General features: G+C 51.5%; 1 protein-coding gene across 1 annotated transcript; it reads left to right on the forward strand.

Annotated features, from left to right (window-relative positions):
* Positions 1–243: 243 nt before the first annotated feature.
* Positions 244–17,044, forward strand: Bnip5 (BCL2 interacting protein 5). Its single transcript, XM_032888945.1, is given in 13 exon segments — positions 244–398; positions 4,938–5,536; positions 6,943–7,062; positions 9,186–9,250; positions 9,445–9,679; positions 11,013–11,147; positions 11,691–11,746; positions 11,928–11,995; positions 11,997–12,178; positions 12,905–13,030; positions 13,873–13,937; positions 15,651–15,917; positions 16,659–17,044. Coding segments are annotated over 13 exon segments (2,019 nt in total). The 5' UTR covers positions 244–333; the 3' UTR covers positions 16,695–17,044.
* Positions 17,045–25,634: the final 8,590 nt, after the last annotated feature.

A 25,634-nucleotide genomic window follows, 5' to 3' on the forward strand; every position in this document is an offset into this window, starting at 1 on the left:
GTTTCTGAGCGCTGGTTTCGTTCTGGGATTCAGGGGTAATAAGGAAGTTGTCAACTGAAACTGTGCGTGTTTTCCCTCCACTGTCTCCTGGGTAGAGAGAGAGAGCACGAGTTTCCTATCTCTGCCCAGGCCTGAGCGGGAAGCAACAGGTGGAGCGGCTGGGCCAGCCCTCCCTCCCCTCTGATTGGCTACCTGTGAGCTCAGCGCCTGGAGGACAATAACATATATAACCCAGAAGTCCCGAGCCCTCTAAATATTACCAGCCTCGACAGCAGCCTTTCTCCCTATTAGTGCTGGATCTGACCCACAAAGGACTCTTCTTAACTAGGAGCCATGCCCACCTCCGGGAACCCCCGCTTAGGGGTGTCCCGGGACAGCAGCGACTCCTGTGATCTGAGGTAGGTTGGAACCCTGGGCAATGGGGTGGGTATTTCAGGGTCCCGAAAGGAGGCTGGATATAAGAGTAATAGACCTGAATCCAGACCTGACTCTACTTCTAGCTTGCTGATCTTCCGAGGATCTGTTTTCTACTTTTTCAAAAAGATGGAGCAGGGGCCAGTAGCGAAGAAAAGGCACTTGCTACTGACGTCCAAGCCTGAGTTCAAACCTTGGGTTCAATGATTTATCTGAATCTTCACATTCGTGTTGTGTACACCCCCCATGACACCCCTGCATACACCACACACACACACACACACACACACACACACACACCATACCACACACACATACTTGCACACACAATACACACACCACAAACAACACACACATGCACCAAACACACACACACATATACACATACTACACACACACACACACACACACACACACACACACACGGAGCACCCGTGGGTAACCGGTGTGAAGGAGTTCTGCACTGCACCAGTGGATCATCACTTTTCAGAGCCAGTGACTGTAGGAACCCAAGAAGGACCCCACAAAAAAAGATGGGGACCTTGATCTGTCACCGCTTCACAAGTGGGGCCAGGTGTGGCCGAGAATAGACATGATACTGGAGGCTCAGGGGTCCCCAAAGAGCTCCTCACTACTCAACCTGTGGGAAGGCAAGAACTGTGAAAGCAGCTGTACCTTTCTCTGTGGGACCCCAAAATAGTGGCTTTGCACTTGGCTTCTCCTGGCTCTCGCCTGGAAGGTTCTGGCTCTGGGTGGTATGCACCCAGGAGAGACATCGTGAGCGTAGAGCTGTGTATAGCCATGGGTCTGTGAGGCCCACTCTGGATTCATAGTCTTTTACCTGGTGTGCATGTATCCGCACATATAGATGTGTGACTACACAGTCAGTGTGTGTGTGTGTGTGTGTGTGTGTGTGTGTGTGTGTGTGTGTGTAAGACATTGCTTGGTGTAAGAGTGGGAAAACAGAACTTGGAATTGCATGGGGAAAAGAAAGTTTGGGCCCAGCTGTCAGCTCCCAGCTCTGGGACTTTGACCAGAAGCTCAGAACCTCTGTACCCCCTACCAGACTCTAGTCTGATTCACCGGGCACTGTCAGAGTCAATGCAATCAGAGGTGAAAGGGTTTATAGTGTATTTGTGCATAATTATTTGTCCCATAAACAACCAGGGCCTGCCTGGCCAGGGGTGGAGACAGCAGGAGCTCTCTGGCCAGGATCTTAGACATGGGGCCAGGAGCAAGATTGATGGTGCAACTTCAGCTTCTACACTCGGAACAGAAGCTGTATTGCGTATTCTGAGTTAGTGCAGGCTGACAGTACCCATGATGTGCCCCTGCAGGGCCTTCCATAGCGTCTGTGAGGTGATGTCTGTGTGTGTGTGTGTGTGTGTGTATGTGTGTGTGTGTGTATGTGTGTGTATGTTTTTGTATGTGAGTGTATGTGTGTGTGTGTATGTGAGTGTGTGTGTGTGTGTGTGAGTGTGTTTGTGATGCCTACAGGGGTGGACTTTGTGGTGTCAGAGTAACAGGTAAGGCAAAAGTAACAAGGTCAGAGTTCAGTTTAGAAAGTATGTCAAACACAGCCTCGTGCCGGGGAAACCCGTGCCAGCGAAACCCGTGCCAGCTCAGTGTGACTTCTCTGGTCCCTCATGGCTGTGAAATGAGTCACAGGAGCCGTTTTCCTCTTAGCCCCTGTGATCTGTGCATCAGACCTTGGGCATTTCTGGCGAGCGTGGATGGACTTTGTTCTGAAGTTTACTCTCAGCTATGGCAACAAACCTGTTTACATGAGTGGTTGGGTATCTGTGCAATGTGTCTGGGCTCTCCCGGTCTGGGCCAGGAAGTTCTCTGTGATGACTCCCAAATGGGCAAAATTTCATGCTGAGGATACCCAGAAAGATCACCGGCGGTGTGATTTGGGGAAATGGGCCAGCATCTTCTCAGACAAGACAGGTACGCACAGAGAACGTCTGTCTAGGGTAACAGGCTTGCCCTCTCAGTCCCTGACCTGGAGCTGGAACAGTATTTCTAGAACATTCCAAAGGCAGAGCAGACAGAGTGGTTGGGGAGGGTAGAGTTCGGTCTGTTGAGGCCACCTGGAGAGAGTTTCCAGGCCGTGGAGACCTTGGGCAGGAGGCTGAAGAGTAAGAAGAGATTTCCGGGCTTGGGGTCAGGATGTCTTGGGGACCCTGGGGTGGTCCTTCACTGGGAATCTTGGAAAGGCATCATGGGACTGTGCGAGTGTGGTAAAGTCACAGAGAGGAGAAAGATGCTGAACTCTTCTCCACAGCTGCGGAGAACTGTTTCCATGGGAACGTTCCCCTTTTAAAAGATGGCTGTTCCTTTCTTCCAGCTATGTGGGGATGCTCCTACTTGCTATGGGGATGGATCCCTGGTGCCAAGCCACCTCAGGGAAGAAAGAGGGGCTGGGCGTGGCGGGGAGGGGAGGCGACTATGGTGTCCTACACATTTGACTGCTTCCATGATTTGGTTGGACAGCCATCCTGGCTAACAGAAGCCCTGGTCACTGTTTGAACAATACTTCTGTCTCAGCTCCCTTTGAGCTAATTGGTGTAAGTTTGCCTTCTCTTAAGCCTGCAAGCTACTAAAGGGAGGGGCGGCTGCTGCCCCTGAAGTCCCAGCTCGATCAGTTTCAACGCCAGAACTTTCTCTTTTGGGCACACATTGCTTGTGATTGTGTCCTTAGCTCCAAGAGGGATTCAGAGGCTGGTGGATGGCAAAAGCCAAGAGAAGTGGGCGTGGACAAGGCCACACATTCTCCTCGAGTTTTAATTCTTCCTCTCCCACCCTGAACTTGCCTCCTCGCCTGGCCCAACAGCGTCCTCACTTCCTTCAGGATTTTCCATGAGACATCAGACAGTGCTGCTATAGGGTCTAGTTCTCCCACCCCAGACAGAGGCATGTGTGTGTGTGTGTGTGTGTGTGTGAGTGTGTGTGTGTGTGTGTGCAAGTGTGTGTGTGAGTGACTGAGTGTGTGAGTGTGTGTGTTTGTATCTGCTGTGTATATATGTGTGTTAGCCATGTGTGTTTGTGTATTCAATCTGCCCTGTGTATAGGTATGTACCTGCTGTGTGTGTGTGTGTGTGTGTGTGTGTGTGTGTGTGTGTGTGTGTGCGCGCGCGCGCCCTATGTGTGTGTGCCCTGCATGGGTACCTGTGGAGGCAGAAGACAGCATTGGATCCCCTTAGAGCTGGGGTTACAGACAGTTATCTGAGGTGGGCGCTGGGAACGGAGCGTGGGTCCTCTTTAAACTGCTGAGCCATCTTGGCATCTCATGACATTTTAAAAAAATATTTATTTATTTACTTACTTATTCCAAGAATCCACGCAGAACAACTCACAGCCTGTAACTCCGTTCCCTCCAGGGTCTTTCACACCCTCTCCCGGACACATGCAATTATTACATGCACCTAAGACTGACATGTCTACACGCATAATTACTGTTTCTTTTCCATTCACTGGGCGTGGTAACGTCTACCTTTAGTTCTAGCACTTGGGAGGATCTCTATGCGTTCGAGGCCAGCCTGGTCTACAATTGAGTTCCAGGGCAGTCAGGGCTACACAGAGATCCTGACTTAAAAAACGAATGATAGAAAGGGGGTAAGGTCAAATGGAGGCCATGCAGGGGTGTGGCGGGGGGGGGAGGGCATATGGAGACCATGCAAGGGTGTGGCCCAGAGCTAGAACACTTGCCTACCACATTTCACGACCTGGGTTCCAGCCACTGTGCTGAAAGCACAAGTCTTACACACAGAAAAGTACACAGCTCAAAACACAGCCTGCCGGCCGGAGTTCAAAACAGGCCAGGGCAGGTGCAGTGGTGTACCTCAGGAGACAGGCATGGCCAAGAGTTCAAGGCCAGCCTGGGCTACAGTAGTGATCTTGTCTCTAAACCAACAATGAATCAAAAGAAGAGAGGGTGGGACAGACAGACAGAGGGACAGAGGGACGGGTAGAGCTAGGCAGGCAACAGCACCCAGAACCCCCTGGCTCCCCTCATGGCTGTAGCAGGAATGTAACAGGCTGTAGCTTGGCTCTTCCTGAGCCTTCGGGCACAGGCGCTTTGCGGTTGGTTTTTCCCTGCGAGCTGCAGTACCGGCCTTTAATTCTCAGCCCAGCCACACCAGTGTGGGCGACGAGGACGGTGAGGCTCCTGTTTCTGCTGAGACAGAGGTCTCCTGACAAATTCATTATTTTAGAGTCACAAACTTCAAATCATCTGGGGAGAGTGAGGTGATGACGGCAGGGCTGTGTTCCTCTGGGCCACTCTGGCGAGGCCACTGACCAGCGGGAGGAGAATCGGACTCTCTTCCCTTCTCTGGGCAATGGGGGTAGTGGCCTCCTTCCCTGTGGGGTTGCACAGGGGACTTTAAACAGGACAGAAGCTTTGGGAAGCATGACCAGGAAAGGAGGGCGTCATGGTGACAGGATGCGCGTGGATGCGGGTGGGCATGGGTTAGTCTTCCAGGGAAATCTCCTGAGGGAGCTGTTTGTTTTGGTTGTAGCCCGGCGGAGACCCCGAGGGGCCCAAGGAAGCCTTCAGGAAATAAGAGAGCCCGCTCCTTGGACCGGCAGGTTCTCAGGAGGGACCCTGAGTCCTCGAACTCCAGGCACCTCTCTAGCACCACCTGCAGGAGGACAGCCAGCGATCGAGCCAGTTCTGAGAGCCCATCTCCCTTTGCAGAGGCCCAGGGCCCGGCCGCCGCTGCCACAGCCCGCCCTCTGGGAGAGGGGAACAAATTTCTCCCCAGTGAGCAGGGGCCCCCGGAAGACACCAAGAAAGAGAGGCCTCCGAGGGAGGCCCAGCACGGCTGGTGGAGGGCGGTGTTTGATCTCTTACTCATGAGGATAGAGGAGCCCAGAGAAAAAGCCAGCAAGATGTCAAAGGGGAAAGGGAACCTACCGGAGGCAGCTGAGGAGCCAGCCCTTAAGAAGAAATCCCAGGAGAAGAGGGCCGTCCGCAAGAAACACAGTCACAGGAAGCCCATTGCCGAAGAGCCTCCTGGGCCCCAGACCGCAGAAGCGAAAGGCCAAGAGGACATACCAGCCAGTGTGGCTGCCTCACCCGCCACCGAGGAGGCAGACTCGGGGCTGATCTGCAGGGGTGAGCAGACTAGGGTAACCCTAGGGTCCCACCCCAAGGACCAGGGTGTTCTAAGTTTGTTTACTAAATCTCCTCAGAGCGGAAGTGGACAGCGAGGGGGCATTTCTATGAGGTTAAACAGCTGAGCTCTTGAGTTCAACCCAGCAGAGGCACGGCCATTCAACGTGCTGGTGACTTAATATACGTCCCCCTCGACCACATGTGTGTGTGTGAGACAGAGAGACAGAGAGAGAGGCAGAGAGACAGAGAGACATAGACAGAGATGCACAGAGAGACACAGAGAGTGAGACAGAGAGAGAAAGAGACAGAGAGACAGAGACAGAGAGGCAGAGAGACAGAGGCAGAGAGAGAGAGACAGAGAGGCAGAGAGAGAGAGAGAGAGACAGAGACAGAGAGAGAGAGAGAGAGAGAGAGACAGAGACAGAGAGAGAGAGAGAGAGAGAGAGAGAGAGAGAGTGAGACAGAGAGAGAAAGAGACAGAGAGACAGAGACAGAGAGTGAGACAGAGAGAGACAGTGAGACAGAGAGAGAAAGAGACAGAGAGACAGAGACAGAGAGTGAGACACAGAGAGAGACAGAGAGTAAGACACAGAGAGTGAACGGGTTGGGGATTTAGCTCAGCGGTGAGGCGCTTGCCTAGCACTCATAAGGCCCTGGGTTCGGGTCCCCAGCTCGGAAAAAAAAAAAAAAAAAAAAAAAAAGAAAAAAGACACAGAGAGTGAGAGAGTGAAAGAGAAAGATGCAGTCTCTGGTGTTAAATGCAATGAGATTTGGGGAAGGGCAGAAGTAGCTGATCTCCCACCCCACAGACCTACGGGTGCCTACTAGTGTCCTGTTTAGACCCTGCTCTGTCAAGAATAAATCTGTTGCTGGCCATGGTGGTATACGTCTTAAATCCCAGCACTCGGGGGACAGAGGCAGGCAGATCTCTGGAGGTCAGTCTGGTTCACAGAGCAAGTTCCAGGAGAACCAGGGCTACGTAGGGAAAACCATGTCTCGAAAAACAAATAAACAGAAAAAATCCGTTGTGCTAGTTTCTGCCGTGGCTGCCCCTGGAGCCTCTGGTTCTTCCATGGTGAAAGGACAGAGCCAAGCATCCCCATAGCTGGGATGTGGAGCAAAGTCTCCTCTCGCAGGGCTCTCAGCCGTGTACTGGAGCGTTGGTGCAGACACACTGTGGCTTTGGTGGGAAAGGAGGCTCAGGGAGAGCTGGTGGGGGGTGCCTGGCCTGAGACATCCCACTTCCCCCCCCCCCCCGGAAATCCTGGCCAGTTTCTGATTTGGGGTGAGGTTTAGAGGTGGCTGCTCTCTGGCCTGTCACTCTGTGGAGGCATGTTCATGCTGGTTAACAAGGTCGGAGGAAGGTCACTAAATCCGGCTTCAACTTGCTTTCATTTGATTTCCAGGGGGACCAGAGTCTGATCTCCCTCAAGCCTTGCCCGCCGAAGGAGGCCATGCTGAAACCCCAGGTAGCTGGGGCCAAGCCGCAGGTCCTCCACCAGAAGAGGATCCCAGGAACCCTGACCGTGAGTCCAAATACAGAGCTTCCTTCTTTCTTTATGGATGGGAGTCTGCACCGGACTGGAGGGGTGGCTCAGGGCACAGAGAGATCTCGCCTATTCTGCTGCTTCTGGTTATTCTAGAGAGGCCGCGGTAGCGCGCCTGCCTCTGTGACCATGGCAACGGGACTTTGCTTTCGATGTCCTAAAATGTACTTTGTAGTATACAGGAGATGGGGTTTGGGGGGCACCTCAGTTCGTACAGTGCTTTCCTGGCATGCAGGAAGCTGGCATTAGCTCCCCAGCATAAACGGGATGTGGTGGGGTACACACGGAATCCCAGCGCTGGGGAGGTGGAGGCAGGAGGATTGGTTCAAGGTCGTCTGCTAGTGAATTGGAGGCCACTTGGAGCTACATGAGACCCTACTCATCCATCCACCTATCTGTCTGTCTGTCTAATCATCTATTTAACTTATCATCTATCTATCTGTCTATCTATCCATATATCTATATATCCATCTGTCCATCCATCCGTCTATCATCTATCCAGTCTATCTTATGTATGTATGTAGTATGTATGTATGTATGTATGTATGTATCTATCTATCTATCTATCTATCTATCTATCTATCTATCTATCTATCTATCTATCCAGTCTATCTGTTATCACAACCACCTATCTATTGAACAGAGACTAAAGGTGTGGCTAGACAGGGACCCTGCCTTAGCAGGTAAGGAGTCTTGAGCTTAACTAAATAAAACAGCTCTGCAAGAAAACATGGAAAGAGCTGTCCAGCAGCCGCAGCGGATAGCCGTCAGCCGGCTTCAATCTCCTGGCAGAATTATAGGGAAGAAAACGAGGCTTCGTTAGTACAGACTTAAACACTGGCCTCTCAGTGGTGTGTCCAGCCTCAGCCACAATCCAAACACCCCCATAACACCCCCTTCACCTAATTCTCTAAAAACAGGGGCCGCATTTTTAAAGCCAGGGCATGCAAGAGTTGAAAGGGCGTTTCTGTGGCCAGTTTGTAGGGCATTTACTGTTGTCTCACCTGAGAGGAAAGTGTAGGTGGTATCAGGAAACAGGAAGCCAGGGGGGCTGGTGAGAGACCAGGAGCGAGGGGTAGACACCCCCACAGCAAGTCAGGGACAGAGACACTTGTTTATTTAACACTTTGTGCAAACAGACCTTTGGGGTACAGCTCATGGAGAGGGCACACCGCCCTCATGTAAGGCAGAGCAAGTCACCCAAGGAAATGTTCTTATGGAGAGGTGTAGTGGAGGCAGCTACGTGGCAGGTCCAGTGTGACCTGTGGAGTGCCAGCCAATGTCCTCTCTGGGCCTTAGGCTGGGGACCTGCCATCTCTATGGATCCCCCTGATTATTGTGTGCGGCTGGGAGACTTGGAATCAGCCTTGGGAAATGTTTTTTCTTTTTTTTTTTTTTTTTTTTGGAGCTGGGGACCCAACCCAGGACCTTGTGCTTGCTAGGCAAACGCTTTACCACTGAGCTAAATCCCCAACCCCTTGGGAAGTATTTCTAACTCCCGTTCCTTGTTCGATGTCCTGACAGCCTTTGAGAGAGGCGGGGCAGAGGTGGTGACCCCTAGTTCACAGGGGGAGCTATGATGACTCGGGGGGGGGGGGAGGGGGGAAGAGACAGCCACCACCAACTCAAAGTTCCCAGATCTAAGAACAGGGCAGGTGGACATCGGGCCTTAAATCCCTGCACAAAACGTCATGCTTTGGGCTGTGAGATGGCTCAGAGGGTAAAGGCCTGATGTGAGTTTGATTCCTGGGGCCCACGAAATAAAAGGAGCGAACTGGCTTCTAAGAGATGTCCTCTGATCTCCACACGTGTGGCATTTCTATTCTCCCTAATAATTAAATTATAAAAATTAAGAAATTTAAAAAGTCATTCTATGCCTCAAAACCACTTCCCTGTGACTTGGACGGTTCTCAGTCTGGACGGTGGGGGATGGGAGGGTCTTTGGGTATTGGGGGAATGGAGGGTCTTGGGTATTGGGAATGGGAGGGTATTGGGGACTCTCAATCCTGAGGGATGCAGGCTGTCCTCGTTCTCCTTGAGAGTCCAGATCTGAACACTGTCAGCGTACTTAGGAGTGTGGTGGTACCCGTGCTCTCTTGCAGAGGATTACGTCATCTGGCAGATCGTGGAATTGCTCAAGAAAGCTGGAGACCTTCTGGAAGAAGAGGTGAGGCGCAGGCATCAGAGAGCGCCTGCAGAGCTGCTGCAGCTCCCGGTTCGTGCCCCGCCTCCCCTTCCCAGTTAGCCCCGCCCCCTAATTCCAGAAGCCACCACCCGCTCTGGGTGGGCCCTGCCTGGGGGCCGCCTTTCTCTTCTCCTCAAGGCCAGGGGTCTGACTCAGTTTCTTTCTGCTCCCCACAGCAAGTCCCTCAGCCAGAAGTCGTTCCTCCACAAAAGCCAACGCCACCCCCCAGGAAGAAATCCCTGGAGAAGAAGTCTAGCCTGAAGAGAGCCTTGTCCCTTAAGAAGACTACCTCCGAGGAACCCAAGAGAGTGGGCTTAGCCACTATCCTTGGCCCAGAAACCCGGCCCAAGAGGCCCAGCTTCCTACCCCTGTGTGTTAGTGGTCCCCGAACTTCCTCCTCCAGCAGCCACGGTAAGCAAGCTCTAGCAGTTGCCGTAGCAACCGCAGCCGCCTCCAGCTCTGGAATCTTTCTGATGCTAGGCCTTGAGCCGCGTGGGGAGGGTTGAAGAAGGAGAAGGGACAAAATCTCGTCACCTCCACATGGCCTCACTCAGGAACAGGCGGCCCACCTTAGCCCTTGATGTGACTGTGACTGTGTGTAGGGTCCTCAGCCACCCGCGTCTCTGCAGCTGGCCCGGGGTTGTTTCTGTAACAGAACTGGAGACAACCGGTTCTGGGTTTCCAGATACATTTTGCCCCCTCTTTTAATATGTGTGGATGTTTGGCCTTTGTGTATGTCTGGGCACCACTACGTGCATGCCCGGTGTTTGTGGAGGCCAGAGGTGGGCATCCGATCAGATCCCCTGGAGCTGGAGTTACAGATGATTATAAGTCACCATGTGGGGATTAAACCTGGTCCTCTGGAAAAGCCGCTGGTGCTCATAACCACCGAGCCATCTCTGCACGCACACAGGCGGATTTTATTGTTGCTTGAGACAGGGTCTCATGTAGCCCAGGCTGGTCTCAAACTGTCTTGCATAGCCAAAAATGACCCTGAACGTCTTGTCTGCCTGCCTCTACTCCCTAAATGCAAGAATTATAGGCTTGTGCACCACCACCCAGTTTGCGTGGTACTAGGGCTGGAACCCAGGGCCTTAACCGTCTATCTATCGGCTGAGTACCCCAGGCTCTCCCAGTTGTACACTACCCCATCCCTGTCTCTGTGCCTCTGATTCCTCTCAGTGTCCTATTGTCTGTCTGTATCATAGTTTGTCCCAGAGACAGGAACCTGAGGGCAGGAGCGAAGTGATGTCATAGTCACGTGGTTCATCAGAGCGGGAGCCAGAGTTAGAGGGAGGTCTGGTTACATTGGTTCTTCCTGGGCGTTAGGGTGGATGGGGGTTGGCCTTGTAGGACACTATTGTCAGGAGAATGTCTGGCGTGGAGAGCATGGATTTGGGGTCTTAAGAGGAGGGATTTTCATGCAAAGCGGTTTAGGCCATGGGTCTTTATTCGTGGCATGGAGCCAGCACCTACTGCCCCCTAGTGGACAAACCAAAAACAGCAGCTAGGTCAGGGAACCCCAGAGAAGGGGGGTGGGCAGAAAAGCCAAGGAAAGGCACTGCTGGGAGCTGCAGAGAGCTTGATCCGGGTTCCCAAACAGAGCCCCAGACCCGGAAAAGCCCAGAAGCTCACGGTAGCCTTGAAAAGCCCGTGGGTGGAGTACACTGGCACCTGCCCGGGCTCAGGGCCAGCTGCTGGGTGTGGCTGACACACACATTTACTGTGCCTTTATGCTTCCCAGACTCAGAGGCGCCCACGGTCCATGAAGTTCGGTCTGTACATGGTGGAGGCTCCCATCCCTCTGAGCTCCACCCGCCAGCTGCTGTATTTCAGGGACCTGAGGAGAAGCCACTGCTGGACAGAGCCTCGGAATCCAGTTAGTCCCTTGCCCCTCAGAGACACCCCGTTCTGTCACACCGCCCCCTCCAGCGAAGAACCCGTATTGACTTAATCTCCCTGTGGAAACAGCTCTGGCCCAGAGCACACTTCACCTGCCAGCCTCAGTTTCCCCATTTTGCAAGGGTGGCCCTCGAGGGCCGCTGGAGGTTCTAAGCGAATGACAGCCCGTAAACCATGTGTTGCTACTGTTATGCTGTTAGGTGGCCGGCTTGAGAACTGGCGAGGTGACAGGAGGGGGCTGAGAACCCAGAAGGGAGGTCCTGTTACAGTTATCAGTTTATTGTTGACAGAGCCAGGTTTGAATGTAAAATACTGTCTAGCATCTGGAGACGCTTTAAAGCACTTTGGGGGAGGCTGGAGAGAGTGCACGCGCATTCAAGTTCTTGCCTCATAAGCACCAGGACCCAAGCTTGCGCTCCAGAATGTAGATAGAGAAAAGAAAAAACAACAGGAAAGTTAGGGGGTGTGGACCTGGCTCTGACCTCAAAGGCCTTTGTAAGGAACCCTGTCTGTTTCCTAGGAGAATTCAGGCGGAAGATCCTGGCCCTACTCCAGAGCGCAGAGGAAGAGCAGCAGGTAAGGGTGCCTTCCTGACCTTCCAGTCTTCAGGGGACCCCACCCCTCCAAACTGGCCTCTCCCCAAGACAGCCTTCCCCAGCACCAAAGGTCATCACCACTCCTGCTCCTTCAGGGCCATAGTTCACCTTTGACCTTCTTGAGGTCAGGGACCCTGACTCCATCTCTGTCTTGTCCGTAGCAAGTTCAAGTGAAGGAGGCAGAGGAGCCCAGAGAGCACCCAGCCCCAGCCGGCAAGGTGAAATCACAGGCGAAAGTCTAACCTCCATAGAGCCTTTTCTCTCAGGAAACACACACGGCTCCAAGGAGTCAAGAGAATGGAGGCTTCAGGGACTCCAGGCTCGGGCAACCTGGAGGCGCGGCCACCCAAGAGGCATGGCTTCCGGCCCATGTGTGTGGGTGGCCACAGAGCTTCCATCCCCAGCAGTCCAGGTGAGCAGGCTTGGTGTTGCCATGGTAACTGCAAGCCTTGACTTCTGCTTTCTGCTGTGGGAAGCAAAGGAGTCAAGTTTCTGGCCAAAAAAAAAAAAAAAAAAAAAAAAAAAAAAAAAAACTCTGAGTCCCCTTTCTTAAAAACAAAGGCACCTCGGCTCACGCCTTTAATCCCAGCACTTGGGAGGCAGAGGCAGGAGGATCTCTGAGTCTGAGGGCAGCCTGGTCTACAGAGCAGGGTTCTAGGACAGCCAGGGTTTCACAGAGAAACCCGGTCTTGAAAAACCGAAGGTGTCGCTAGAACTAGGGTTGTCAGAACAATGACAGGGACACTTGAGGATTTCAAGGTGACTTGCACTAAAGCATGGGGATTGTTGTTTTGCAGTGGTTTCCCCTGCACTTATGCAGTGCCTGCTGTATATGCCTCGTGCACAGTACTATCTCAGTTAACACATCAGGTCTGTCTTATGATTCTTAGTCTGGATTGACTGAGCTGAGGCTCGCCCATTTAAAGAGGAGGTGATTTTGCTGGCTGAGGGCCATGGGCACATCCGCGTGCTTCGTAAACTGCAGTCCGTGGGGAAGCAGAGGGCAGAGAGCGGGGACACAGATCTCCTCAGAAGTAGGGCAGGGCTGGACCACCCCTCCCCGCCGAGGAGGGGACAGATGCCAAACTCATCCTTTTTTTTTTTTTTTTTTTTTCTTTTCTTCTGCAATCCCTTTCAGAAAGCCTGGAGTTCCAGAAGGCGGAGGCTGCAGGAGGGGAACCAGCTGGCTCCCCAGAAGTGCCGTTCCAGGCTAGAAGCCACACACCAGATGAGGGGCCTCCACCAGAGGGAGCCTGGGAATCTAGTCAGTATATCTTGTGCTTTCTGGGGTAGCGTCTGCTAGTCTCTCTTCCACATGCCCTAGGCTAAGTAGGGAATGCTCTGAGGAGTAGAGAAGCTGGGGCTGAAAACCCACCAGGAGACCCTGCCATGGGGACAAAGACTATTGGTGTGCTCTTTTAAAAAAAAAAATGGGGCTGGGGATTTAGCTCAGTGGTAGAGCGCTTGCCTAGCAAGCACAAGGCTCTGGGTTCGGTCCCCAGCTCCGAAAAAAAGAAAAAAAAATTATTACATTTACATATATGTGTGTACTCTACATGTACACCTTCCTGCCAGCAGAGGGCGCCAAGATCCCATTACAAATGGTTGTGAGCCACCATGCGGTTGCTGGGAATTGAACTGAGGACCTCTGGAAGAGCAGTCAGCGCTCCTAACCACTGAGCCATCTCTCCAGCCCCTATTGGTTTTGCTCTTTAAACGGAGGCTACTGGGCAAGGATACCGATAGGTTTTAGAGTCCTTTATCAATTTCACTGGTGTAAATGGTTCTACCTTTCTGCACATTTTAGTGAACCCAGCTCAAATCAACACTGAGCTATAACACAATGAGCGGCCCTCCGGTTGTGGCAGCACCACAGCCAAGGGACATCCCCCTCCACATGTTCGGACCTGCTCCATGGAGCACAAGCTTTCATTCCTGACGTTAGGAACCCCTCAGTCACCCATGTGTCAGGCGGAGTTGAATTCTGCCATAGGCACTTAGAGAGACTGTGCCGTTTTCCTTTGGCCGGCTGTGCACTGTGTCTGTCCGTCATGGGTGCCAGGGTGTCACTGGGGACAGCCTCTCATCTTTCCTTTCTTCCCTCAGAGGAGTTTATCATCCAAAAGCTGGTGGCCAGTCTCCAGGAGGTGGACAGGGAGCTAGGGAGGCAGGTGAGTACCCCTCAAATTCTCCATGCAGAGACAGGGGCGTGGAGGCGCTCCAGCTCCCTCCCCTAAGACCTGGGTTCTATCCTTACTTCTGAGTGACCTTGCTCATGTCCCTTGACCTCTGTGAACCTCAGTTTCCTCTTTTGCAAAGTAGGGATTCTCCACATTTGCGTAAACAGTGCCTGTGCAGAGAGCACTAACACGAGGCAGGGAATGTTGGTTTAAAATAACAGAATTGGGCTGGGGATTTAGCTCAGTGGTAGAGCGCTTGCCTAGGAAGCGCAAGGCCCTGGGTTCGGGCCCCAGCTCCGGAAAAAAAAGAACCAAAAAAAATAAAATAAAATAAAATAAAATAAAATAACAGAATTGCAGGCAAGCTGGGGAGGTGGCTCAGCAGGGAGACTGCTTGCTGTGCATGCCCACCGAGAGCCTGAGTTCAAATCCCAAGCATGCCTGAAAAAAATCCAGGCATGGCATCATGCACCTGCCGGCCCAGAGCTGAATGGGAAGGAGGCAGGTAGAACACTGGGGCTCGATGGTGGTTGGCCAACCTCCAGGGCCAGTGAGAGACCGTCTTAAGGGAATAAGGCAGAGCCCTAGAGCACACAGAATGTTCTAATGGCTTCCCTGCCAATCAGGGCCTGCCCCAACCCATAGCCACAGCACCTCTAAACCTTGTGTCCTCTGACCCCTCAGATCCTGTCCAAAGGTCACCTTCTGAGGTCACACTGCCAGCTCCTAGCTATCCTGCCCCACACACAGGCTCCTGCCCTGGTCCAGCAGTCTCCCTTAGAGATAGGCAGGTCCCTTGAGGGCCTGGAGGAAGGTGCTTCTGCTTCCTACCAGTCTCAGCCCTGGTCCCAGGGCACCTGCACGTCACTACCCAGTAAGCAGAGCCTCTGTATCATGTCCATGTGCAGTAGGGAAAAACTGACATTGCTGCTCCCCTGAGAGCAGCCTCTATCTTGGCTGAAGTCCTCAGCCCTCCCCAGGAGGCATGCATATCATGTCACTGCCTGGGCCATCATACCATCCTTGCCCAGGTCCTTATTCCCTATCAGTGTGCCCAGGATCTCAAATAAATCGCACGAGACCCAGGTCTTTGTCTCCCCCTCCCCCAGAAGACCTCAGATACAAAGAGAAGTAAATTAGCCAGAAGGATCTTAGTGGGGGGGGGGGGCTAAGAATCCTTTAAATGTTTTTTTTGTGGACCCTTGAGTCTACTTCCAACTGTTTTGGAGAGGGGATCTGGTCACCTCCACTTTTCTAAAAGGAGGCTCACTCAGGGATACGCGGGTTTTTTTGTTTGTTTGTTTTTTGTTTTTTTTCCAGAGCTGGGGACCGAACCCAGGGCCTTGCGCTTGCTAGGCAAGCACTCTACCACTGAGCTAAATCCCCAACCCCGGGCAATGCGTTCTTTTTTTTTTTTTTTTTTCCGGAGCTGGGAACCGAACCCAGGGCCTTGCGCTTCCTGGGCAAGCGCTCTACCACTGAGCTAAATCCCCAACCCCACAATGCGTTCTTATATGCGCTTTTGATTTTGTTTGTTTTGTTTTTTGTTTCATTTTGCCCTGAAGCTGCAAACCATATCTTGTAGAAGTGAGGGTGGGGTGGTGGAGGGGTTTAACGGAAGGGGTGCTCACCCAAGGTATGAGGGAGCAGCCTGGGGTAGGGGGGACCCTGCCTGCAGCACTGAGGACTCCACTTCTGTTCCAGATCCGGAAGTACCCCAGCTTCAGGCGTTTTTTTAATGAGTTCTCAGATGCCTCCCTGAGGAAGCTGGTGGCCACCTTAGACAGACAGAAGGCCCTCCTCGCAGAGGAAGACAGGAGCCTCGGCAACAGGCCGCCACCACCGTGTGCCTTCGGCGCACTGAACAAGTTTGCCACCAACCACAGCTGCGCCATCTGTACTCTTATGCAGTCCAGAGGCCAATACAGGGGACACAGTTACGCCCACTTCCTGTCCAGGAAGGCCCAGCAGGTGAGAGCAGGAGGGTAAGAACAGGTCAGCGTGAACCAAGGGACAACAGGTCTTCTCACTTTCCTGATACGCTCAACCAGACTTTAAAAAGTTCTTTTAAAACTTCATGTGTTGGGGTTGGGGATTTAGCTCAGTGGTAGAGCGCCTGCCTAGCAAGTGCAAGGCCCTGGGTTCGGTCCCCAGCTCCGGGAAAAAAAACAAAAAAAACTTCATGTGTTTCTTGCATGTGTGCACATGCATGCACACGTGTGTGAGTGTCACAGCGCCCGTGTGGAGGTCAGAGGACGACTCATAGGAGTTGGTTCTCTCCTTCTACCCTGTAGTTTCTGGGGATGGACGGAAATCAACTGGCCAGTCTCAGTGGGAAAGGCCTTTACTGGCTGAGCCGTCTTTCGGCCGGTCCCTCATCTGACTTTTAGGCTTCAGTTCAAAAGCCAGCCAGCCGCCTTGTTGCAGTCTTCTGGGACAAATCTAAACACAAAGACAGAGCTCACTCAGCCTAGTCAACTTCAAAGGACAGGCAGCTGAGGCAGGTGTTATGGGTTGGTCCCAGGAAGCCTGCAGGAAGGGGCAGAGGCAATTTGAATGATGAGCCTGAGGTGGAAAGTCTGGGAACAACTGTGGGTGGGGGAGGGAGAGAGAGAGAGGGCGGCTGCAAAGGCTAATGGGTCAGCCCCATAGGGAGCTTGCTCTTGGCAGACTTGGACCTGCTGACTTGACCTGTGGCTTTTCCCCTCCCAGGACATCATGAGTCTGGATGGCCAGAGTCCGGACTGAAGGCCATATCCATACACAAGTTCTTTCGGAATAGCCGAGGGTCAGCAGCTGTGGTGGGCAGAGCCCGAAGAGCCTGCAGGGTGGCCCTCTTTTGTGCTCCCCAGACCAACGTCCCTGCAGGCAAAAACAGACAATGGACAGTCCTGTGTGAGCTCAGCACTGTCTGAGGACACCACTTTCTTCCTGGAAGCTGGACCCAGAGGCTGTGCTGGGGTCAACACTGGAATGGGGTTAGGAGGTCAGGCTCTGTGGAGTGAACCTGAGGAGAGGCTCTCCCCTCTGCAGTCTCTACATCCCAACCCCCCTACCCCCCACTCCCTCATCACCCCCCCGCCATGAAATGACACCTGCTGGATCCTTGAGTCTTAGTGTGTGTGCATGTCTGTCTGTCTGTCTCTGTGTGTCTTTGGGGGGAGGGAGGGAGTGTAGGTCAGAGGTCATCCCCAGTTCCTCTCCAGTGCTGACTACATCACAGACCTCTACCACCCCACTCCACCGTACTTGAGTCTTTGTTTTGAAAAATAGCTTTTTAAAAAAAAAAAAAAAAATTCATTTTCTAACTGGAAAATGCATTTTTACTCAAACAGCTGGGTCTCTGCCAAGTGACTCACTCAGTTGGTCAGGTAATGCTCAGGGATCCATGAGAGACCCCTGGGAACTCTGTAGACCCCAGCAGGAACCTGGGCTAACCTATAGCTCGGAGGGTGACTCCTGATCTCCCGGAATCCTGTTAACCTTTATGAAGATTCCGGTTATCTAATGCGTGTCTACAATTATCTCCCCCAGGGGTTGGGGATTTAGCTCAGTGGTAGAGCGCTTGCCTAGCAAGCGCAATGCCCTGGGTTCGGTCCCCAGCTCCGGAAAAACAAAACAAAACAAAAACAAAACAAAACAATTATCTCCCCCTGTGGCCCAGACAAGACCAGCGTCTCTCAATCCCATCCCAGGCTCTCAAGTACTGAGGCTACAGTTGCGGGCCACCACACCTGGGCTACTTTATCATGTCACAGCTGCCTGGATTTCAGAAAGTCGAAGAGGGCTTCAAGCCGGACTGCCCCAGACGGCTGCAAAGATGTGGACTGACAGCCTCTTGCCCTAAGACATGCTATCTCCATCCTGTCTGTCCTGGCTAGTTTTGTGCCAATGTGACATGGGCTGGAATTATCACAGAGAAAGGAGCCTCCGTTGGGGAAAGGCCTCCATGAGCCCCAGCTGTAAGGCATTTTCTCAGTTAGTGATCAACACGGGAGGGCCCAGCCCGTTGTGGGTGGTGCCATCCCTGGGCTGGTGGTCCTGGGTTCTATAAGAAAGCAGGCTGAGCAAGCCATGGGGAGCAAGCCAGTAATCAGCACCCCTCCATGGCCTCTGCATCAGCTCCTGCCTCCAGGTTCCTGCCCTGTGTGAGTTCCTGTCCTGACTTCCTTTGGTGATGAACAGCGATGTGGAAGTGTAAGCAGGACAAACGCTTTCTTCTCAACTTACTTTTTGGTCTCAGTGTTGTAGAAACCCTGACTAAGACTCTGTCCTCACCGATGGCTGTGACGCGCCTTGAAATGGGTCCTCTTGTGGATGTGTCTGTCTGCACAACTGTGAGGTGTGGGTGCAAAAGCCTCCGCCTGACGCCCAGCTGGGCAGTGACTCCCATATACCACATGTCCATCCCCACACACTGGTGCTGGAGCCACTGACCCCTGGGCAATGGGCAGGAATGTAAAACCTGGATGACAGACGGAACCTTGTCAGCCTTGGAGACTTTTGGTGGCCACGGCAGGCCCATGGCATGAGCAGCTGGGTGGTTGAGTGAGGGGGAGGGAGGCCTGGCGCTCAGGTGGGGCCAATCTCAGGCCGAAAGCATCCTTTCAGGAAATTCAACTAAAACCGTTAGTTCATTTATTAAAAATTGCACCAAGGGAGTCTTTAATTGGCACTTGGCAATCTCCTCATAGATTTATTTTATGCACTATTCTGGGGTGTACATGCAAGAGCTAAAGTTTTGAATGACTTTTTAAGAATTTTATGCGCGTTGGTGTTTTGCCTGCATGTGTGTCTGTGTGTGGGTGGGTGTCAGACTCCTGGGACTGGATTTACAGGCAGTTGCTGTCATGTGGTTGCTGGGAATTGAACCCAGGACCTCTGGAAGAGCAGCCAGTGCTCTTAACCACAGAGCCATCTCTCCAGCCCCAGGAACTAAAAGTCTTGAAACAAGGGTCAGGAACCTTTTGTACGTGGTTTATTTTTATTATTAAGCTAATTGGTGTTTTACATAGTTCGGGTTATCCACCACACCCAACTGTACATAGATTCTCTTATTTATATAAAGATTTTGTTTTTATTTTAAATTATGTGTTTGTATATGTGGGTGCAGTACCCGCAGAGGCCAGAAGAGGGTGCTGTATCTCGTGGCGCTGGAGTTGCAGCTGGTTGTGAGCTTGTGAGCTGCCGGAGGTGGAACAGGGCTTGTTTTACCTCTGAGCGCTCCCTGCAAACCTTAGACATTGTTTCTTATCTGTAACAATAACTATTCAGGCTATAGAATATTTGTTATGAGTTCCTGTTGCCGGCATCCAACTCTGTTTTTTCTTTTGTACTGTGTTGTTTGAACCAATAAAGACATTGACTCAAAGTGTAAACTGGGTCTTTTCAGGGAAGTTAGATGACCAACCCCTTGCTCCACCCAGCAGAGACAAAATGGCTGCCCCTTAGTACCATCCAGTTAGAGGCAAAATGGCCACCACCACACCCTATCCAGGACAGTCAGAGCCTGCTTGAGATTGGGACCAGCCTCCCTGTCCATGTCCTGGGTTCTCCCTGGCCCATCCTTGGTGTAACACTGTGCTGACACAGTAACAAAAGGTGTCCTAGGTTGGGTGGTCATGAGCTCCGGGCTTCCCATCTGCTCCCAGGCTGGTAATATCAGGAATGAGACATTGCTCTCCTAACCGCACTCTCCAGGCATGGAGAGGCTGGGTCAGCCATCTTTCTTTTTGATTACTCCGTGAAGCTGGTGTCACTTAGCACAGATGCGGATGGAGGGAGGAGGCCGTTCTCTGCTGTGCGTCTGAATGAGGCGGTGAGATGGGGGTGGGGATCAAGAGAGGAAGGAGGGGGTGGACGGAAAGAGAAGCCACAGAACAAGAGGCCACGTAGCCAAAATGGCTGGTTATACGGGAATCGGAGAATCTCAGGGAAGGGGGTTAAAGCTCTGGGGTTGGAGAGATTATGGGTAGGGGGCGGGGCATGCCAGCTAGGGTGACTCGGTTAAATAGGCACGTCAGTCAGCCATTTGTCCCGGGGTTTCTTTGGGACCTAACAGTATCCAGTATGAGTACAGCCTGGGCTATTAGGGTCCATGATTTGCTGAAGAATGATACCTGGGACTCAAATACTATGTAAACGCAAAGAATGTTTTATTCTGCAGAAGTGCAGCGTGTTGGGGTCTCCCCTTATCAAGATAGAGACACGCAAGTGAGCTTGCAGGCCTGATTTAAAGCACATTGGGGAACTCCTGGGGTAGGGGACCTCTGTGTTAATCTGTTGGGTCTACCTCGACCCAACATTCAATTACCAGGGTGTGGGGGCTGGAAACTTGCTGGGGAAGTAGCTGAGGAAATCTTGAAACTGCTGCTGACCTATTGTCCTCACCTCAGGTCAGGTGTTTGGGATATCCCATTACCTGAGTGTGAAGGCTGGAGCCTGGGTGGGTTTTTTTTTTTTTTTTTTTTTTGTTTGTTTTTTTCCTATTGACTTGCCCAGACTCATCCAGTTTTTTGGGGTTTTTTTTTGTTTTTTTAAATTTATTTTATGTACAGCATTCTGCCTGCATATGTGACTGCAGGCCAGAAGAGGGCACCAGATCTCATTACAGATGGTTGTGAGCCACCATGTGGTTGCTGGGAATTGAACTCATGACCTCTGGAAGAGCAGTCAGTGCTCTTAACCGCTGAGCCATCTCTCCAGCCTGACTCACCCAGTTTTAGGCCTAGTGTCCTTAACTGCCAATTTGAAGTCTGTTGTGGGATCAGCCTAGCCTTCTCAGGCTATGTAAGACGTCCCCAGTCCACAGGCAGAGATCAGTTAAAGGAAGAGCCCCGGGTATGGTGGTGCAGGCCTTTGGCGCTGGGGCGGCAGAGGCAGGTGGATCTCTGTGAGTTCAATGCCAGCCTGGTCTACAGGTTGAGCTCCAGGCTGGCTAAACCAGCCTACCAAGGCCTCATGCCTGAAGACAAACAAGTAGAAAGGGAGAGACTGAAGGGACCAATAGAAGTTAACGGTTAGCAGACGAAGTCACAGGACACCAGTAACATCAGAACCTCGGGTAAATGACTGTGATATTAGGAACGGCTGCCAGGAGAGCAATTGTTCGGTGTTCACCTGACGCTTCAGTCACAAGGTGTCCTGGGTCTTCATCTGCCAATCCCGGAACTGCTACAAACACCCGCGTTACCTCATAACTGGGGAAATTAACAGAATCCTAGAGGATCAATAAGGGGGTTCTGGCTCCTTGGACATTGGAGGTGTTCAGTTTCGAAGCAGGCATAAATGGCTGAGGTGCCTAATTAAGGTCAAAAGGGACCTGGTCAGGTTCTCCCAGCATCCCTCGGTCCCTACCTGTTACAGGGCGTGGCTGGCAGACCCCGCCCTCTACCCTGATCTCTTCAGTCCAGGGGCTGGGCTGCCCTTCACCTATATAATGCAGACATTTTGGCCACCCATCCATTTTGTACCTTTGGCCTCTTGGCTGTGGTACTTGGTTACCCTCTCTTCCTCCCCCTCCCCCTTTCCCTCCCCCTCCTGCTACGTGGCACAGGCTCTGGACTCTCCCACACCTCTGTAATAAATACATCTCTCCCCCACCATACCTAGAAGCAGCAATGTTTTTTGTTTTTTTTCACTCAGGAGGTTTCTGGGCTTGACACACGCACTCTGAGGGAAGACAATTTTAACAGGTACCACATACCCCTGGGCCAGGGAATTGGTATGCCCGGGTTGAGAGACTCTCCTGAAGGCAAAGGTCCTTATACTTGGGTGAAAGTCCTGCCTCAGGGACCTGCTGCCACATGCCAGCCTCCAGGTCCTGCCCTCACTGGTCTACACCACTGGATCGACCATGTTATTTGATCTAATTTTGTGGATGGCTGGGAGGTATTTTTTGGTTTTTGGTTTTTGGTTTTTTTTTTGGGTTTTTTTTTTTTTTTTTAATGTGTATTGGTGTTTTGCCTGCACATGTTTGTGTGAGAACCGCAGATCTTGGATTTAGAGACAGCCCCTGAGACAGTTTTGTTTTTTTTTTTGTTTTTTTTTTTAAAGCTTTATTTATTATGTATACAGTGTTTTGCCTGCACATATGACTACAGGCCAGAAGAGGGCACCAGATCTCATTACAGATGGTTGTGAGCCACCATGTGGTTGCTGGGAATTGAACTCAGGACCTCTGGAAGAGCAGTCAGTGCTCTAACCACTGAGCTATCTCTCCAGTGGCGGGGGGCGCCCCTTGTTTTTGAGACAGTCTTATGTAGCCCAAGCTAGTCTCTAACTTACTATGTAAGTTGACCTTGAACTCTTGTCCTTTAGAGCCCAGCTGCCACATTTCCTCTCTGGGATCTTGATTCTTTGCTAATCTTTCAAAGCCCACTCTTCCCTGAAATGACTTGGGGCGGGGGTGGGGGGGTGGGGACTATAGCCTCCCCCAAGGCCTCCTTGGCACAGGGCCCCCTTTCTCTGCTAACATTTCTGTAGATTCCCCAGTGGCCAAGTCCAGCTTACATTTGAGCTTCAACCTTGGCTCTAGGTTTTGCATTTGAGTTAAGCAAATACTGGTAGGGCCTGTGGGCAGGCTGGGCCTGTCTGGGCTGGTTTCCTTTCTGGGGAGCAGTGGGGGACGCCTTCTGCTGGACAGGCTGGAAATGTTGAGGCTTAGAGAGAGACCCATCGTCCAAATCCTAGCCAGGGTGACTCTGACTTGTAGCACTCTGCAGGGTACACTTTCTTCACAGTAGACTGTGGCGGAACGAACCCTCCAAGGTCCGTGGTTGCAGAGACGGACTCTCGGAAGGGTAAGCATGAGGTATGACCAAGTGTGCAACCTGCCTAGAATCCGGTCTGTTTGTGCCCAGGTCTGCTGAACCTCAGCAGAGATGCCTATTAACATATCAAAATGGACCTGCCAGGCTCTCTCAGCATCCCTCAGTCCCTAGCTGCTGTTCTAGGATTGTCCCAGGGACTCTACCCTGAGCTCTCTAGCATAGCCACTGGGCTGCCCTGCCCCCAGCTGCCTTTTCATATACAATCCAGTCATTTTGGCTACGTGTTTATTTTACCCTTTTACATTTGGGTCTCCTGGGTCTCCCCCTTTCTCTTTCTCCTCACATGGCCCGCCGCAGGATCACGTTCACTCTGGACTCTCCCAGATGCCTCTGGCTGCTTTCTCCCAGAGGTCTGCAGTAAACCTTCTCCTCCACCATACCTAGGAGCAGTCACACGTCCTTTTTGTTTTGTTTCATTCAGAGCTCTCACGGGGTCTGCAACGATTCTGCAAGGACTTAAAGTGCAAGGGCTAAAGTTATGTTTTAAGTTTTAATTGCTGTGCTTAAGAGATCTACAAAACAAAGATTTTTTTTCTTTTTCTTTTTTTTTCGGAGCTGGGGACCGAACCCAGGGCCTTGCGTTTGCTAGGCAAGCGCTCTACCACTGAGCTAAATCCCCAACCCCAAGATTTTTTTTTTAAAGTTTTATTTATTTATTATATGTAAGTACACTGTAGCTGTCCTCAGATACACCAGAAGAGGGCATCAGTTCTCTTTACAGATGGTTGTGAGCCACCATGTGGTTGCTGGGAATTGAACTCATGACCTCTGGAAGAGCAGTCGGGTGCTCTTAACCACTGAGCCATCTCTCCAGTCCCAACAAAGATGTTTTTAACCTGTAAGTCCCACTTGCCCAAGGTCAGATAACTTCCAGGAATGCTGGGAGATGTCCTTCATGTAAGACAACAAGCCACTAGTTTTCACTTCTGTAAACAGCTTGCTTGCCCCAACTGAACAGGATGTGCCCGGTCACATGTAAGTGGGAGGAACATAGGCAAGAAGTACAGTCAGGATGTATGCTTGCCCCAGATTGGACAAAAGCAGAATTGTGTCCCTCCTCCCGGAAGGATGGTGAGTGGTATGCGTTGATGTCTGTCTGTCCATCCAGAGCAGAATGGTGGAAAGGCAGCAAGATTGGAAGCAGGAGACTCTTCAGACCAGGAAACCCAAACTTGGGGAAGTAGACTTCCTGTAGCATTGGATAGCTGAGGGCTCCCCTGGTCCCAAAAGACCTCAGGTGGAGGCTGGACCCAGGCTTCATGTCACTGGGGTCTCTCCTGCTCCAGCCTAGGAATTCTGTCTACTCACTCCCTAGGAAAGGACAAAGAGTCGTCAGTTTGAGTGACCCTTCCCTAAGACATCCTGTCTTAGTTCACCCCGACCTTTTCCCCAGTATGCTCTCTGTTGCACTGGATCAAACCGGAGATCTAGGATTGTTCCAAAAGCCAGTTTAGGGGTTCACTTTATTATCCTAGAGCCCTTACCTGCTCTGCAAAGGGGATTCCCCGTTGGGAAGTGATTTTTTTTTTTTTAATGTTTGAAATATTATAAAGGATTAGCTGGTTCTTGTTTTTTCCAGAAGGGTGTGGTGGTCTCTCTACTGCTCAGTTCAGTTGCGTGATTACTGTTCTATGCCAGGTATGGATGCAGATAGACCATGGACATATGAGTACTATGAGTACTATCTGGAAGTTATCAGTACAGTGTGTTTTGGGCTATTTGGTTTGATTTGGTTTTGATTATTAAGGCAGGGTTTCTCCAAGTAGCCAGGGCCATCCTGGAACTTATTCTGTAGGTCAGTCTGGCCTTAAATTCAAAGATATGCCTGCTTCTGTCCCTGAGAGGCAGGGTGAAGGTGTGCACACCAGTTGTCGGTATCTTTTTTTTTTTTTTTTTTTTTGGTTCTTTTTTTTTTTTTTCCAGCTGGGGACCGAACCCAGGGCCTTGCGCTTCCTAGGCAAGCGCTACCACTGAACTAAATTCCCCAACCCCCAGTTGTCGGTATCTTAACCCATGCTTCTCAACCTTCCTAATGCTGTGACCCTTTAATGTAGTTCCTCCTGTTGCCCTGACCCCCAACCATACAATCATTGTTGTTGCTACTTTGTAACTGTAATTTTGCTTCTGTTATGAATTGTATTGTAACAATCTGATACTCCAGATATCTGCTATGGTATCCCACAGGGATTGAGAACCACTGGTCTTAACAAAATCAATGTAACTTCTGTTTGGCTCTCTTTTTGCTTTGTTTTGTTTTAAGATAGGATCTTACTGGGGTTGGGGATTTAGCTCAGAGGGCTTGCCTAGGAAGCGCAAGGCCCTGGGTTCGGTCCCCAGCTCCAAAAAAAAAAAAAAAAAAAAGATAGGATCTTACTATGTAGCCCTGGCTGTCCTGGAACTTGATATGTAGACCAGGCTGACTTCGAACTCACAGAGATCCGCCTGCAGAGCTCTGCCTCTAGAGTGCTGGAGTTAAAGGTGTGCACCACCACCTCCTCAGTCTAGCTTGCTTTCTTGCTTTGGCTCTCTCTCTCTCTCTCTCTCTCTCTCTCTCTCTCTCTCTCTCTCTCTCTCTCTCTCTCTCTCTCTCTGTGTGCTGTGTGTGTGTGTGTGTGTGTGTGTGGTGTGTGTGTGTGTGTGTGTATTTCCTCTGTTCCCATTTTGGAGTTTTTGACACAAGGACTCCTAATATAATGTTGGCTGTGTTGGCTAGCTTTGAACTCCCAGCGATCCACCTGCTTCTGCTTCCCCAAATGCTGGCACTAAAGGTGTGCACCACCACACTCCCAGCTGTCCAGGCAAAGGGCTGGAGCTGACCGTGGCTGTCCCAGGAAGGGAGGGAAGGGCAGAAAGGAAG

The sequence above is a fragment of the Rattus rattus genome, chromosome 18 (genome assembly GCF_011064425.1).
Source record: "Rattus rattus isolate New Zealand chromosome 18, Rrattus_CSIRO_v1, whole genome shotgun sequence".
In the NCBI taxonomy this organism is placed as follows: domain Eukaryota; kingdom Metazoa; phylum Chordata; class Mammalia; order Rodentia; family Muridae; genus Rattus; species Rattus rattus.